We start from the raw sequence: 17,101 nt of genomic DNA on the forward strand, positions 1-17,101 counted from the left end.
CATATATAAAGTATTTATATTTAATTTTTGTTGGAAATAAATAATTTTTACCATATTAATCAAATATTACAATATTTACAATACATATTAGTGCAGTGATTACTAATCATAAATTACTAATTCATTCATTCGTAAAGTTGTTTGTTTTTATTGTATACTATGCAAATAAATGAATAACAATAATTTGTCATTTCAATTCCTTATTTGTATGGGCAGACAGCCCAATAGCTATAGAAAAAATGGTGACTGCATTTATCATTTGGTTGAAATATAACAAGATGTGTCTATATAAAAGGTTATATGCACCATTTTTGCTCATAGTGCTGTTGTGATCAATCTTCAGGGACCCACGGCACAATAAAACACAATTTAGCTCTTACTGTAGATATTCAAATACTGCTGTATACTAGTGTATCTGACCTGCCACCAGGAGCTGTGAGGATCAGCGTAGACGACCTCTATGACATCACCAATCTGAGCATTCAACGCTTGTCCGCCTTGAGGTTTGGAAACCCCAAAATAATCTCTGATGACCAGCATTTTTGGCAAACCTGCAAAAAAAAAAAAAAAACACACACACATCTAAATCAAAATCGGCCCTAAAACAGGTCTTATGTTGCATCGATTTATCAGACTGTGCCTATTTTGCTACAAACACTCCACATTTTTTAAATAAACACAATATACATGGGACAATAACAATTTAAGGTTTACAGCAGCTTGGAAAAGTCAAGGTTTTAAATGATATTGTTATACTGCTCCTAAGGTGTATGTACGGTTTATTATTGTGTGTTTTTGTTGTTTTGTTATTTTGTTTAGAATTTTAGGGCAACAGACAGAATCTCCAGCAGAAAAAAAAACATCCACACCAAGACCTACTGGTCAGCCCACGCTTATGCTCTAACACCAACAGTAATTATTTAGCCTGACATGTTTACGGCTCCAAGAAGTTGTAAATGTTTCTTAAAATAAAATATATTGTGTTCGATGGGAAAAAGTTGTTGTTTTTACCCAGACATTTAAAAAATATATGTATTAGAGCAGCAATCACAATACCGTGGTACTGTGCAATTGTGATATTTTACCCAAGGTTATCATACCATCAGAATCTTACACTATTGATACTATATACTCAACATTTTACTCTGCTATTTGATATTATGCAGCGCCACAAAATAGTCCCCAGAACCAAGCCCATTTGGTTGATTTGAACCAGCATTTACAATGTGTAAAATCATTGTGCCTGCTGCTGTCAAGGTACAACAGCAAATTAGTTTAATATAATAATACTGGAGTGAGAGTATGGTTCCTAGCCAAAATAGCAACTTTTTATTTTCTGTTGGTCTTAGTACATGATGTAACTACAGAAGTGTTACGCTTTTAATAGGAAAACTCTTTTTAATTTTTTTTGAGAAAGATGCTAATGGTCTAATCTGATTCAGTGATCTATGTTAAGCTAAGCTAAAAGTGCTGCCTCCAAACCTGGAGATGAGCTGACTAGTTAAAAAAATGGTAAAACTAAAGAGAAACTCTAGGGAAGTTGTAAAATGAGCATTATTTAAAAAAAGCAGAGTGTTGCTTTAGTAAATTGACTTTGAATAATAATAATAATAATAATAATAATAATAATGGTAGTACGGTGGCTTAGTTGTTATCACTTTCACCTTACAGCAAGAAGGTCCCTAGCTCAAGTCCCGGCAAGGCCAGTTTTTTTTTTTTTTTTTTTTTGTGTGGATAAAATCTGCTTTCTGTTAATGAAAACAAATGACTGATATATATCATGATGTCATGATGACAGTAAATAATATTTTACTATATATTTCTTAAAACACTAGATATTTTTAAGAGACATTTAAAAGCTTAACCAGGTTAATTTGACAAGTTAGGGTAATTAGGCAAATCATTAATGATGGTTTGTTCTACAATCAAAAGAAATATTGCTTAATAATATTGACCTTAAAATAGGTTTAAAACAATTAAAAACAACTTCTATTGTAGCTGAAATAAAACAAATAAGACTTTCTCCAGAAGAAAAAATATTATCAGACATACTGTGAAAATTTCCTTGCTCTGTTAAACATCATTTGGGAAATATTTGAAAAATATTTTACTTTTCTAAACCGCAGTATAACCTTGAAAACAGCTTTTGTCCCATATATATATATATATATATATATATATATATATATATATATATATATATATATATATATATATATATATATATAGTAACTAGTAACTATTTACTTGAGTATTTTCTTCATCAGATACTTTTTTACTTTTACTCGAATAACTTTTAAGATTGTAACTTTTACTTTAACTAGAGTAAAAATTTCTGCAAGTACTTGTATTTTTACTTGAGTATAGATTTTGGATACTCTAAAATCTAAAAATGTATCCTAAACTGTACAGGAATACAATAAACAGAGGCCAGTAGACGCAGCAGCATTCTGCACCCTCTGCAGACGAGTAATTGAGGTATGGCTTATACCCATATAAAGGGCATTACAATAATCTAGCCTAATAAAATAAATATAATATAGTTTGCTTTTATTCCACTGATAAAAATAATAGTGTAAATATCATTTTCTTGCATGTACATTGCTCCCTAAGAACATCCAAGGAAAACACCTCCCAAACAAGAAGTAAGAAATACTCATATGCTTATGATACAGTGAATAATGGCCCTTTAGTGGCCTCCTATAAAGAGTTTAAAGAAATTAGTTTCACATCAAGCCACTGATTTTGCTCCACTACAGCACAGTGGGTGGCACTTTTCTGAGCAAAGCAAATGTTTGCTTTTCCATTGCCACAAATAAAATGACACAAGGCAGCAATTGCTGCTCCCACAACCCCATCCACTAAACCAGACTAACCAGTGACAGAGAAGGAGATCCTCTGAGGCTGTTTCTGACTCTAGAGTCTCTGCGGTGGTTAATAAGGCTGGTCAACAGAATAAACTTCCCCTGAGCCCTTCTCTAGGCCAAGGGTTTCTCCAAGCATAAAACAGCTCTTTAGTATCCAGTCTATAAATGTGTTGTTTTTAATACCGCCAGGTGCCGGGCTTTAAAAGCAGACTGTAAAAAACGGTTGTTTTACAAGTACTGGAGAGGTTTATAGAGGTCTATGCCACCTGACTGAACCGAACTGAACGCTTTTTTCATTATTTAACTAAGGTTCTTTCCTTTGCATTAATATTTAAAACATTATTATGAGATCATCATGCATTTTTAACATAATTAGTAATTCAATTAAAAGAACAATTCACCTGGAAAAACATGGCTGTTCATTTCACCCTCAGGCCATAAAAGATATAAGTGACTTTTTTCCTCTTATTAAGGAAGAGATAAAACCTGGTCCTTGGTGATTTATATAATGCCAGTTAGTGGTTCCCATATACTGTTGAAGTCAGAATTATTAGCCTCTCTGAATTATTTGCCTTCCTGTTTAATTTTTCCCACAATTTCTGTTTACGGAGAGAAGATTTTTTTCAACACATTTCTAAACATAATAGTTTTAATAACTCGTTTCTAATAAATTATAGCCAATATAAAACAAAAAAAGACTTTCTCCAGAAAAAAAATATTATCAGACATACTGTGAAAATTTCCTTGCTCTGTTAAACATCTTTTGGGAAATATTTAAAAAATATTTTCCCAAATGATGTTTAACAGAGCAAGAACATTTTCACAGTATGTCTGATAATATTTTTTTTCTGGAGAAAGTCTTTTTTTGTTTTTTGTTTTATTTCGGCTAGAATAAAAGCAGTTTTAAATTTTTTTAAAAACCATTTTAAGGTCAGTATTATTATCCCCTTGGACAATAGTCTACAGAACAAACTCTCGTTATACTAGCTTAATTACCCTAACCTGCCTAGTTAACCCTTTAAATGTCACTTTAAGCTATATAGAAGTGTCTTGAAAAACATCTAGTAAAATATTATTTACTGCCATCATGGCAAAGATAAAATAAATCAGTTATTAAAAATGACATTAAAACTATTGTGTTTAGAAATGTGTTGAAAAATGATTTTCTCCGTTAAACAGAAATTGGAGAAAAAATAAAGAGGAGGGCTAATAATTCAGGGGGATTAATAATTCTGACTTCAACAGGTAAAACATTGTAGTTATATTCTTCAACTGCAGGTCTTTTAATACTAAAATTTTGCAAACCCTAATGTTGGTTATTGGCAGTGTTCATTTATGGTTATGTTAATTTACTATATGTGCACATTATGTAAATAATACTATTTGGAGGTTTGTCGTTGGTAATATTAAATTAACAAAATAAAAATAAAAAAAACAGGAAAAAAATATTATAGCTGTAATATGTGTTTTTTTTGACATTACATTTCTATTTAAGCACATGTGAATCAGAGGTTGCTGAAACTTTTATTTCAAATATGTTGATGTACTTCCAACTGAAATTAAGTATAAATCATATTATGTTTCCCTCAGAGCTAATAAATTGTCAAAGTGGTGTGGTTAAAATATTAATAAACAGCTGTTATGGAAGCCATTAGATTGACGTCAACAGAATGACCATCACTCCAAACATGAAAATAAATTGTCAGATTTTGCAAGAAGATTATCAAAACAAACCATTTATTTCAGTGGATTAACTTGCATGGAAAAAATGCTATTTTTGACATTTTTTAAAATAACAATGCCATTCATTCATTCATTTATTTTCTTTTCGACTTAGTCCCTTCATTAATCTGGGGTTGTCATAACGGAATAAACTGCCAAGTTATGCAGTCCATGTTTTACACAGTGAATGCCCTTCCAGCTGCATCCCATCACAGGGAAACATCCATACTCTCAATTACACACACACACACTATGGAAAATTTAGCCTACCCACTTCACCTGAACCAATTCTTTGGACTGTGGGGGAAACCGGAGCATCCGGAGAAAACCCTCCTGAAAATTTATGAGAACATGCAAACTCCAAACAAAAATGCCAACTGACCCAGCCGAGGCTCGAACCAGCAATCTTCTAGCTGTGAGACGACAGCACTACCCACTGCACTGATTTCACAAGGACTTTAAAGATAGGACTCTTTGATGTACATAAATTAACAGGAAACATAACTTACTAGACATTTTGTGTTTTTACTCTCACTTTTGATCAATTTATTGTGGCCGTTTTGAAAAAAAAAAAGTTAGCAATTATATAACTATAACATTAATAAATAAAATACAAACTAAATTAAAAAATTCAATAATTAATTAATTAATAAATAATAATTCAATGATACAATATGATTTGAGAATTAAATGATGGCAACGTAATATTAATTAATTAGCTTCTATATTTTAGCTATGCACAAAATTACATTTCCTCAACTCATCCACATCTTTATTGGGTTTGTTAGCCTTTTTGTTTGAAAACTAATATAAAATGTCATGATTATCATGTTTATTTATCATGTAGCCTTACAGCTTCTGATGAAATCAGGACTTGTGATTTTTTTTCAAACAGATATAACTTATTATTTATGTAATTTATTTTTATTTGTCTAACACTTACTGTTACAGTGCACCCATAAATAAATAAAAGTGTATGTTGTTTTCTGTACTTCTATATTTACTGTACTCCACATACTGTGTTTTAGCTGAGGTGTTCTGAATCATAAATAATAAGATGGCAGCAGCAATAACTAAGTTATAATGTGGCCACTAGTGACTGTGGGCCAGCGCAGAGGAGGAGTTTTCCTGTGGTTACAGTCCACTGAATTGACCCTGGCAGCTGTGACTGATGCTTGCTAGCCCTTGCCTGAAGGAAACTAACAGGATCGCACATATTTGATATGCCAGGTGTTTTATGTGCAGCTTTCACTGGGAGAATCACATTTTTGACAGAATTCTTAAATCCTAAACTAATAATGTAAACTTTTTAAAGGAATTCCAGGCATAAGAAAAGTGTGGCACATAAAGATTCTGGCGTTTGTGTAAGTAACTGAGAATATTTAATGTTGTCTAATACTGCATGGATTCATTTTTATTTACAAAGTTTGCCTCAAAAGTAACTCAAAAGTAACATAACTCATTACTTACCATAAAAAGTAACTAAGTAATGCAACTAGTTACTTATTTATATAACTCAATATTGTAATGCATTACTTTCAATAGTAGCTTTCCACAACACTGGTAACAAGAGTATTTTTTTTATGTGAACTATTGCTTTAACATGACGAGATAACTTGCCTTAACCAATGAAAAGTTCCACCTGCAGAAACCGATGTGAATATTAAACATTCTGAGGAAAGAATCCATTACCAGTTTGTTCAGATCACACAAATTATGTTTCCATCCACCAATTTTTATGTGCATTTTGCTCTATTGGATAAAAAATGCTTAAAGGAAATGCCAAGACGCACATACATTTTTAAAAGTGTGCCTGAAAAACACATGTAGAGGAAACTTTTTATCTGATAACAAAAAACTGTGTATAAAGTAAGAAAAATGAACACATTTACACTTTATTTTGATGGTCCGTTTGTTGAATTTAAGTTACATTGCATCTACATGCCAACTAAATCTCATTAGATTATAAATTGTTACTGTGGGTTGGGGTTAAGGTTAGTGTAAATTGACAAGTTCTTGCTAAGCTTTTTTTACAGTCAGTTAAATGTGTTGAAGGAGCAGTATTGACAGATATTAAGCAGACAGTCTACTAATACTCAAATGGACCATCAAAATAAAGTGTTACCAAAAAGTAATGTACATTTCAGACCATATGATAACACAAATGCGCATGATGAGACTGCATTAATGGACAAACCAGTGGATCCATAACATTATATATTATCTGAGATGTTGTTTTCTGATGTGAAGTGTAATATTTTTACCTCCCAGAACGTTCGAGGTTACGGAAGTAACCCTTCGTTCCCCGAGGAGGGGAACGGAAGTGCCATGAAATGGGAGGATTCGGATCAGAAGCCACTTGTCTGGAGAGTATTGAACGGGCCAATGAAAGAAATTAATTGGCAGCGTAAGCTTGCGCAGGTGTGCGGCATCTGCAATTATCTCAGCATATAAGCACACCTGAAGCCAGCAGACGCCATCCTTTTAAGCTGAAGAGACTTTCAAACAGCTAAGGGACAGTCATTATGGCGACGAAGTATGGCACTTCCGTTCCCCTCCTCGGGGAACGAAGGGTTACTTCCGTAACCTCGAACGTTCCCCTTCGGTTGGGGAACTTCAGTGCCATGAAATGGGAGAAGTATGGAAAGCGCCATAATGACTGCACCTTACCAACACCCCCGATGAGGAGATAGTCAAGCAAGCGTGACGCACCCACATCATGGGAGGCGCGGTCCTCCAACGTGTCCCTGGCCCTAATTTATCCTACTTCAACAGAAGTTTTACGGATTTAGATATATTTTTTGGGAAGTCGTGAGCATCTAGATAATTCTAGGAATACGACAGTACGTTGGGAAGCGTGCAATCCCGATAGGGAGGACGCTGCGGAGGCCATCCGTTACCCAAGGGGGGGATAGATGGCAGAATTTACATATGGACTAGCCCTAAAAAGGGGGAGTACGCATAGCAAAAGAGTGGTTAGCGGAGAGGGAAGACACGGGTCTGCCCAAGGGGGGGACTTAACCGTGGCGGAATAAGCATATGTGATCGCCTAGTGGGGATCACGCATAGCAGGCACCTATACCCAAAACGCGGGCTGACCAGCGGGCAGACCTACAACGTAGTGGGCCAGCAAGTGACTCCACCGCTGAGTCAGTGCTGGGGGCCACGGAGGAATCTGCAGGGCTCACCTGACGGGGAACTTTACTGACAGATAAAAAGTACGGTCCACATAAATGCGCAGAGCGCGAACTGGACAAAGTAAAGAAAGGGCTGGGTCTGCCTCCTCCGGGGGCAGCGCTTGCAGGTTCACTACCTGATCTCTAAAGGGGGTGGTAGGAACCTTGGGCACATAACCGGGGCGGGGTCTCAGGATGACGTGAGAGTAATCCGGCCCGAATTCCAGGCACGAGTCACTGACCGAAAAATGCCTCCAGGTCCCCGACCCTCTTGATGGAGGCCAACGCAACCAGCAGAGCTGTCTTCAGGGACAGAAATCTTAGAGATACTGATTCGAGTGGCTCAAAGGGATCGGATCGCAGACTCGTGAGAATGAGGGCGAGATCCCAAGAGGGCATGAGAGGGGGGCGAGATGGATTAATTCGCCTAGCACCCCTAAGGAACTGGATGACCAGGTTATGCTTTCCCACGGTGCCGCCAGCTACCGTGCTATGATAAGCGGAGATGGCGGCCACGTAAACCTTGAGAGTGGAGGGCGACAGCCTGCTGTCCAACTTCTCTTGAAGGAAAGAGAGCAAAACACTAATCTGGCAATTTCGGGGGTCTTCTCTGCGAGAGACGCACCATTCAGTGAATAGACTCCACTTCAGGGCGTAGGCGCGCCTCGTGGAGGGGGCTCTAGCCTGAGTGATGGTATTAACCACCGCAGTCGGTAGGTTACCTAAGTCTTCCTCGCGTCTAGGGACCACACGTGGAGGTTCCAAAGATCGGGGCCAGGGTGCCAGATGGTGCCCTGTCCCTGAGAGAGTAGGTCCTCTCTCAAAGGGATCCGCCAGGGGAGGGCCGTCGCGAGGAGTGAGAGCTCTGATATCCAGGTCCGGTTGGGCCAAAGGGGCGCAACTAGCAGAACCTGTTCCTCGTCCTCCCTGATCTTGCACAGAAACTGCGCGAGCAGGCTCACTGGGGGAAACGCATACTTGCGCATGCCCCGAGGCCAGCTGTGGGCCAGTGCATCCGTGCCGAGAGAGCCCTCGGTCAGGGAAAAAAAATAAATAACTGGCAGCGAGCGTTCTCGGGGGAAGCAACAGATCGATCCGGGCCTCCCCGAATCGCGCCCATATCAGCTGAACAGACTCGGGGTGGAGTCTCCATTCTCCAGGGCGTAACAGCTGTCGTGAGAGCGCATCGGCTGCACGATTGAGCGTGCCTGGGACGTGAATGGCGCGCAGCGATTTCAGCCGCGGGTGACTCCAGAGGAGCAGACGGCGGGCGAGCTGAGACATGCGGCGAGAGCGCATACCCCCCATGCGGTTGATATACGCCGCCGCCGCCATACTGTCCGTCCTGACCAGCACGTGTTGCCGCTCCAGCACCGGTAAAAAGCGGTGGAGAGCGAGGAACACTGCCAACAGCTCTAGGCGATTGATATGCCAATGCAGCTGGGCACCCTTCCAGAGGCCCGCAGCCGCATGCCCGCGACACACGGCCCCCCAACCCGTGTTGGAAGCGTCTGTTGAAACAACAACATGGCTGGACGCCTGTCCTAGAGGCACACCGGCCTGTAGGAACGAGGGGTCGTTCCAAGGGCTGAGGGCGCGGCGACACAGCGCAGTAACCGAGACCCGGTGTGTGACCGCGTGCCATGCGCGTCTGGGGACCCGATCGGGAAGCCAGTGCTGAAGTGGTCTCATATGGAGCAACCCGACGGCGTGACGGCGGCTGCGGATGCCATATGCCCCAGGAGCCTCTGAAAGAACTTCAGTGGGACCACTAGTTTGCTGTCGAGCTCCCTCAGACAGTTCAGCAACAGGCGAGCGCGTTCCTCGGAGAGGTGCGCTACCATGGTGATCGAGTCCAGCTCCATCCCGAGAAAAGAAATCCTCTGCACGGGGGCGAGTTTGCTCTTTTCTCGGTTGACCTGAAGCCCCAGTAGGCGGAGATGCCGAAGCACCTTGTCCCTGTGCATAATCAATTGCTCCCGCGAGTGGGCTAAAATCAGCCAGTCGTCGAGATAATTGAGTATGCGAATGCCCGCGAGCCGAAGGGGCGCTAGGGCACCCTCCGCGAGTTTGGTGAAGACCCGCGGAGACAGAGAGAGCCCGAAGGGGAGGACCTTGTACTGCCACGCTCGACCCTCGAACGCAAACCGCAGACATTGGCGGTGGCGTGGAAGAATGGAGACATGGAAATACGCGTCCTTCAGGTCTATGGCTGCAAACCAATCCTGAGGACGAACGCATTGGAGAATGCGCCTCTGCGTGAGCATTCTGAACGGCAGCCTGTGCAGACAGCGGTTCAAAACGCGCAGATCTAGGATTGGCCGTGACCCACCGCTCTTTTTGGGTACGATGAAGTATGGGCTGTAAAACCCACTCTCCATCTCGGCTGGAGGAACCGGCTCGATTGCACCCTTCGCCAGGAGGGCAGCAATCTCCTCTCGCAAGACAGGGGCGGACAGGGGGTTGACCCTGGAGAAATACACGCCTGTAAACTTGGGGGGGCCGTTTCGCGAACTGAATCGCGTAACTGAGTCTGATTGTGCGTATGAGCCACCGCGAGGGGCTGGCCTGCGCTAACCAGGCAGGCAGAGCCCTCGCTAATGGAGTCATCGCTACAATCGCTGACGTACCAGCGGTGGGGCAGCGCGGAGTGGGTGTGCTGATCCGGGAAGCACGAGGGTCCCGCGGAAGAGCTGGAGGAGAGCGATTCGCTCTGGCTCCGCACCCTGACTCCGGAGAGGGGGCTGGAGGGCTGAGGGAAGGGAGACCGTCCCCCCAGCGCCCGTGAGCCACTGGCGAAGCACGTAGAGTCTGCGAGCCGGAAGGCAGCGCGTCCCGGACTGGCAGAACTCGTGCAGTCACATCCGGGGAAGGGAAAAAGTGCTCTTTTACTGATGTTTTGGTGGCACTGAAAAGTACCGTTGTTATCGGGGCCCCGCCCTCCAGCGGGGAAAGAGCAAGTTTCCTCTTCTCCGGATGGCCTTTCTCAGGGACGCTTCGCGGTCCGTTTACCGGACTTAACGGCGCCCTGGGCAGGAGGGGCTGCCTGCTTTCGAGGTGTACGCCGCGCCCGCTTGGCCGGAGGCACAGGCGGGGGCGGGGCAGCACTCGTTGGCGGGCGCCCTCGGCGAGAAACAGCGGAGGTGGATGGCTCAGCGGGCGGAGCGGGCTTACGGCCACGCCGATAGATGACATTGCCCATCGCATCCGACTGCTCTTTCACCGCCTTGAATTCCTGGGTGAATTCACCGACGGTGTCGCCGAACAGGCCAGCCTGGGATATGGGCGAGTCAAGAAAGCGAAATTTGTCAACATCGCGCATATCGGCCAGGTTTAGCCAGAGGTGGCGTTCCTGAACCACAAGTGTGGACATCGTCCTCCCCAGCGCACACGCGGCGGACTTAGTAGTCCGAAGAGCATAGTCGGTCGCGGTGCGCAGCTCATGTAATAAGCTTGGGTTGGACCCGCCCTCGTGCAGCTCGGCCAGCGCCTGCGCTTGGTAGCGCTGGTAGGTGGCCATCGCGTGCAAAGCAGAAGCAGCCTGGCCCGCAGCCTTATAAGCTCTGGCTCCGAGGGAGGCAGACGACCTACAGGCTTTGGACGGGAGGCGGGGCAAACCCCGCCACGTAGAGGCGTCGCGCGGACAAAGATTGACCGCGATGGCGCGCTCCACTGACGGGATCGCCTCATACCCCCTGGCAGCTCCGCCGTCAAGGGCGGTGAGGGCGGAGGCACACGCAGCACGGGCAGAGAAAGGTGCCCTCCAAGACTGCGTGAGCCTACTGTGCACTTCCGGGAAGAAGGGGACGAGAGGCTTCGCCTTCTGGTCCTCTACGTAGCACCCATCTAGTCGGTCCGGCCGCGGAGCTGGGGGATAAACCATCTCCAACCCCACGGCCGAAGCAGCCCGGGAAAGCACGGCTAACATGTCCGCTTCAGGATCCGATTTGACAGCGCTCACCTGCCCGGAGGGGGCGAGCGGGTCCGGATCTTCGTCGGACAGTGAAAGCCCACCCTCCGATGCCGCGGAGGACATCTGATCTCCGGTGTCAGCGAGTGTGAGAGCTACCATCTGGTTAGACAGATCACTCCCACTACCCGAAGCTTGGATGGAGCGCCGTGAGGAGCGAGAGGTCCGCGAGCCCGTGGGCGGCGGATTATCTCCCGCTGAAACCCTCAGATCTGCCCGAGCGCCCGCTGCTTTTTTAGAACAGGAGGCAACTGGGGTGGCTCGCTCTCTTGCGAAAGTTAGCCGCGATCTTAGCTGTGCAACGTTCATGGCATCGCAATGACGACATGAACCGCCCGCGAGCACCGCATTAACATGCTGGACCCCCAAACATGCAATGCAGTGATCGTGTCCATCATCCGGAGCCAGGAAACCCCCGCATCCAGAAACGCACAGTCGGAGCGCCATCCTGAAAAGGACGTGCTGCACGACTGTGTTGCTCTTTTAGGAAAGTTTGCAACAATACGCACCGCTCTGGAGGACCGGACCCAAAGAACCGCAGGCAAGGGAGAAACCCAGCTCGACCGTCTGCCACCGCGAAGACCCACTCTGGACCGGGAGACACACTCGTTCGCTCTGAAGTGCTGATCAGCAAGAGGAACCCTCATCGACTCACTCAGAAAGGATCTGAAGCGAAAAGGATGGCGTCTGCTGGCTTCAGGTGTGCTTATATGCTGGGATAATTGCAGATGCCGCACACCTGCGCAAGTTTACGCTACCAATTAATTTCTTTCATTGGCCTGTTCAATACTCTCCAGACAAGCGGCTTCTGATCCGAATCCTCCCATTTCATGGCACTGAAGTTCCCCAACCGAAGGGGAACTGCCTATAGTGTCTGCTCTACCCAAGGTTAATCTCACGACTCTAAAATCCACTACACATTCATTGAATTTTGTCTTAGGGTGCCTTCACACCTGTGAATCGATTCAGTTGTTCCGAAACAGAGATTACAATTGTTACATTGTTGCTCTTTGCTCTTTGAGTGGTTCGCTTTCACACTGCAAAGTTTCTAATCAGACCAAAAGAGCTAAAACAAGTCACGTGTGAGTAAACTCTCCTCACATTGGTCAGAGTGTCAGGGTTTATTTTGCAGCGTCCCGCTAAGCTGTCAGGAGAGATGGTGGTTTGGTGGCAATTGACAGGGTGCGCGGGCGCGACTTGTCTGAGGGGTGAGAAGGGTGTGCGACGATGCCTATTTGAGGACCGGGAGGGAGACGCGAGATTAGCGGGAGATCATCACTCGTTTGCGGGCATCCGGAGACTCGCAAACTTCCCGCCTTACTCATAATTCTTTCTTTATATAGCCTTAAGCCAATTACATATCCATAAAACACTGTGATATAACCGCGCTCGGATCGGATCGCTTTCTCACTGCAATCGAACTGCTCCACGGTTCGTTTCAATCGAACCGAGACCACCTAACTCAAGCGATCTCGGAGCGATTACTTTGGCGCGGAACAGAGCGCGATTGCCCTGTTCACATATGCCAAACGAACCGCGCTAACTGGGCAAACAAGATACGTTCCGAAACAAAAGTGTAGGTGTGAAAGCACCCTTTGTCTGGGGTGAAATTTATTTTACAAGTAAGAAGGCCTGCAATGGCTTTTTCTTCCTCCATTTTTTCTTTTTGATATTTGCCACCAGTTTATCAGAAAGTTACGATTCTGTTCTCTTTAATTGATGAAAACTGTTCTTAATTCGCAAATGTGTAATGCAATAGTCCAGTTTTGTGCATAATTCTTATTTGTATCTTTGAACGAAAACATAGCTACTTTCTCAATATAAGCACTAAATCAGCAGCAGTTACTGACAAGTACAATGGTGTTGAAGCGAATGCTCCAATTAACATGGCCAAATGTGTCAGAGCTGCTTTTTCAATTCATTAGAGACAACAGTGTAGGTAATGGAGACAATAAACTGTGAGCTCCCATCCCTTTAGCTGTCAGTACACTTCAGCTGATTTAAAAATGTAACACGCTGGTCAAAGCACTCAGAAATAATAATTCAGTCATTTTGTGCAGTTTCTGTAATACATTGTTTCTAACCACTTCTTCTTTGCAATCAACATGAACACACCACTTCCAGACTCGACAGCGAGTGAAAGTCTCTTCAGCACTTCAGCAATGTTATTTAGTCCCAGCAGAGCACAACTGCAATTTTAAAAATCAGCACCTGTTTAAGCTGACCACAGAGTTTCACCATTCTGAAAATAAAATGATGTGGTAGTGTTTTGGATGGAAAAAGAGAAGTTGTTCTGACTGTTTACATGTAATGCTTCTGAGAATGACAAAATACCATGCCAACTTTAAGGCTGGCATAAAGTTGCCATCAGAAAAGTTTGAAAAGTTTGAATTAAATTATTAATTTCTTCATTATAGTATCTATCTATCTATCTGTCTATCTATCTATCTATCTATCTATCTATCTATCTATCTATCTATCTATCTATCTATCTATCTATCTATATATATATATATATATATATATATATATATATATATATATATATATATATATATATATATATATATATATATATTGTACCAAATCATAATTACAATCACCTGTTGATATCACCTGTTTTAAATCAATCATCATTTAACCAATTAACTTTACTAGCCCTTAACTGTTCTTGTCTTAACTCTTTTTTGGAATGTGTTGCAGTTCTGAATGACAAAAAAGGATGTATATTTACAAACGACATGAAAATGAGCAGCCAAAACATGAAATATTTTGTGCTCATATTGTCTGCAATGAATTATAAATCAGTAAATTTGAAAATCACTATTTTCAAAGTTGCCATCAGACTAGTTTTAAACTCTCTAAGATAAATAATAAATGAATAATTTCTTAATTATAGTTTCTATCTATCTATGTATCTATCTATCTATCTATCTATGGAGAATTTCTGATACATATCCTCTTAACATTTTAGGACACATTTACTGTGGTTTACAAAATAAAACACAACTGAACATTTTACTGAACAAATACATAACAACTCAGAGAAATGCAGATAATTTGCAACAGTCTCTTAATTTTTCCAGAGCTGTACAGTATTCCAAAAATTAAACAAGAACTAGTCATTATACACTATCACAAAACACATTTAATTACCTTTTAATTAACTTTTTAGACCTTTTATCCAATGTAACTTATCAAGTGATATTTATACAACCTCAAAGTTAGAAAAAGTTGGGACAGTGTGGAAAACGCAAAAAAAAAAAAAAAAGAAAAAGAAAGAAAAAAGTGATTTCTAAATACACAATACAACAAACTATTTAATGTGTTCCTCAAGATTATTCATATTTTTTTAAATAAACACATATTCCAGTGTTGGTTTATGTAACACATTTTAAAAAGTATGAACGATAAAGCACTTCTTACCACTTTGTAATGTTATCATTCCTTTTCACAACACTTTAAAGACATTTAGGGACTGAAGACACCAAGTGATGAAGTGTTTCATTGTCCCATTGTTCTTACAAACAAGTATTAGAGTGGCAACAGTACAGGGTCTTCATTGCTGCATTTTGCACTTGAAAATGTGCAACACATTCTCTATTGGAGACAGGTCAGGACTGCAGGCAGACCAGTCAAGTACCTTTATCTTTTTCCTCAGCAACCAAGACTTTGTAAAGTGTGCAGAATGTGGTTTTGTATTGTCTTGTTGAAATGCACATGGACATCTCCGGAAAAGAAGGCAGCATTGTATGCTCCAAAATTTCTATGTACTTTTCAGCACTAATAGTGGCATCACAGAATGTACCTATACATAACGGAGCACAAAGCATCCATTTCTCCACCAAGTATACCAGAAATACTGATTCATCTGACCACAGTTCACGTTTCCAATGTGAAGATGGATGATAGTCCATCACAGATGTCCATCACAGATGTTTTACCTGGCATGGGTGGAGAATTACATGGGTGTGGATGTAACTTTGTATTGTGATACTTGAAAAAGAATTGCCAAAGTAGTCCTGAGCCCATGTGGTGATATCGCTTATAGATGAATGACGATTCTTGATGTAGTGCCGCCTGAGGGATCGGAGTCCTTGTCCTTTACGCACTAAAATTGCTCCAGATTTCTTGAATCTTTGAATTATGTTATGCACTGTTGAAGGTGAAATATCCAAATATCTTCCTGTCTTTCTTTGAGGAACATTGTTTTTAAACATTTCAATAATTTTCTCATGTATTTGTTGGCAAACTGGCGATCCTCTGCCCATCTTTGCTCCTATAGGACTAACGTTAGCCCTTTCTTGGATGCTGCATTTGTACCAAATCATAATTACAATCACCTGTTGGCATCACCTGTTTTAAATCACATCATCATTTAACCAATTTACTTTACTAGCCCTTAACTGTTCTTGTCTTAACTATTTTTTGGAATGTTTTGCAGGTCTGAATGACAAAAAAAAGGATCTATATTTACAAACGACATGAAAATGAGCAGCCAAAACATGAAAAATATTTTGTGTTCATATTAAACAGAAGCTTTAAACTGCTTCTGTCCCAACTTTTTTTGGAATGTGTTGCAGGTCTGTTCACGGTTTTCTTTTTTTATAAGTGCTTTTATACTGTCCCAACCTTTTCTGATTTGGGTTTGTACCAACATTTGATCCCCTTCTCATTGTAGGTCACTTTGGATAATAGGTCTAAAGGTAAAGGTAATTAATTTGAGCAGCAAAATAATTAATTTTTGTGCATTATTTTTTTATAGCAAACCAATGGTAGAAGAGGCATGGTTAAGAATATTGTGACTGTAGCTGTCAAACTGACATCAACAGAGAAGGACCGCGCACTTCAAATGCTGAAGCAAATGCTCAAACTTTGACTGAAGATTATCAAAACAAAACATTTTTTTTCAGTGAATTAATTTAAACTGATTTATTGCTCAGCTAAAAAATAACAATGTCTGTCAGCAAAATAAGCATTGCAAATGTTGATTACACAAGGTCTTTAAAGTAGCTTTACCAACCTCAACAGCTATAAAATAATTAAATGACAATGAAAAAACACTCATTATTATTCTGATGATATGTACTGTCATCATCTGGGACAAACACATAGGGCTCTATTTTTACGGTCCAAGCGCAGAGCGCAAAACGCAGGACGCAAACGCTTTCAGGGCGTGTCAGGACGTGTTTTTGCTAATTTAAGGACGGGAAATCTGCCTTGCGCCGCGGCGCATGTTCTAAAAGGGTTGAGTTTATTTTCTTAATGAGTTATAGGTGTGTTTTGAGAATAAACCAATTAGAATCTCATCTCCCATTCCCTTTAAGACCCAGCTGCGTCGCGCCAAGAGCGCATTCGCCATTTAC

At 41.9% G+C, this 17,101-nt stretch overlaps 1 protein-coding gene across 3 annotated transcripts in view; it reads right to left on the minus strand.

The window, feature by feature from the left end:
• The window catches only part of vav3b (vav guanine nucleotide exchange factor 3b), a 167,174-nt gene that overhangs the window by 39,755 nt on the left and 110,318 nt on the right, over positions 1-17,101 (minus strand). For all 3 annotated transcript variants that reach the window (XM_087239616.1, XM_087239615.1, NM_001126393.1), the window contains one exon: positions 421-551. In XM_087239616.1, the coding sequence (XP_087095742.1) occupies positions 421-551 (131 nt within the window). The remainder of the gene's footprint in view (positions 1-420; positions 552-17,101) is intronic.

Source organism: Danio rerio, chromosome 2, assembly GCF_052040795.2.
Source record: "Danio rerio strain M-AB ecotype USA chromosome 2, GRCz13ab, whole genome shotgun sequence".
Lineage (NCBI taxonomy): Eukaryota > Metazoa > Chordata > Actinopteri > Cypriniformes > Danionidae > Danio > Danio rerio.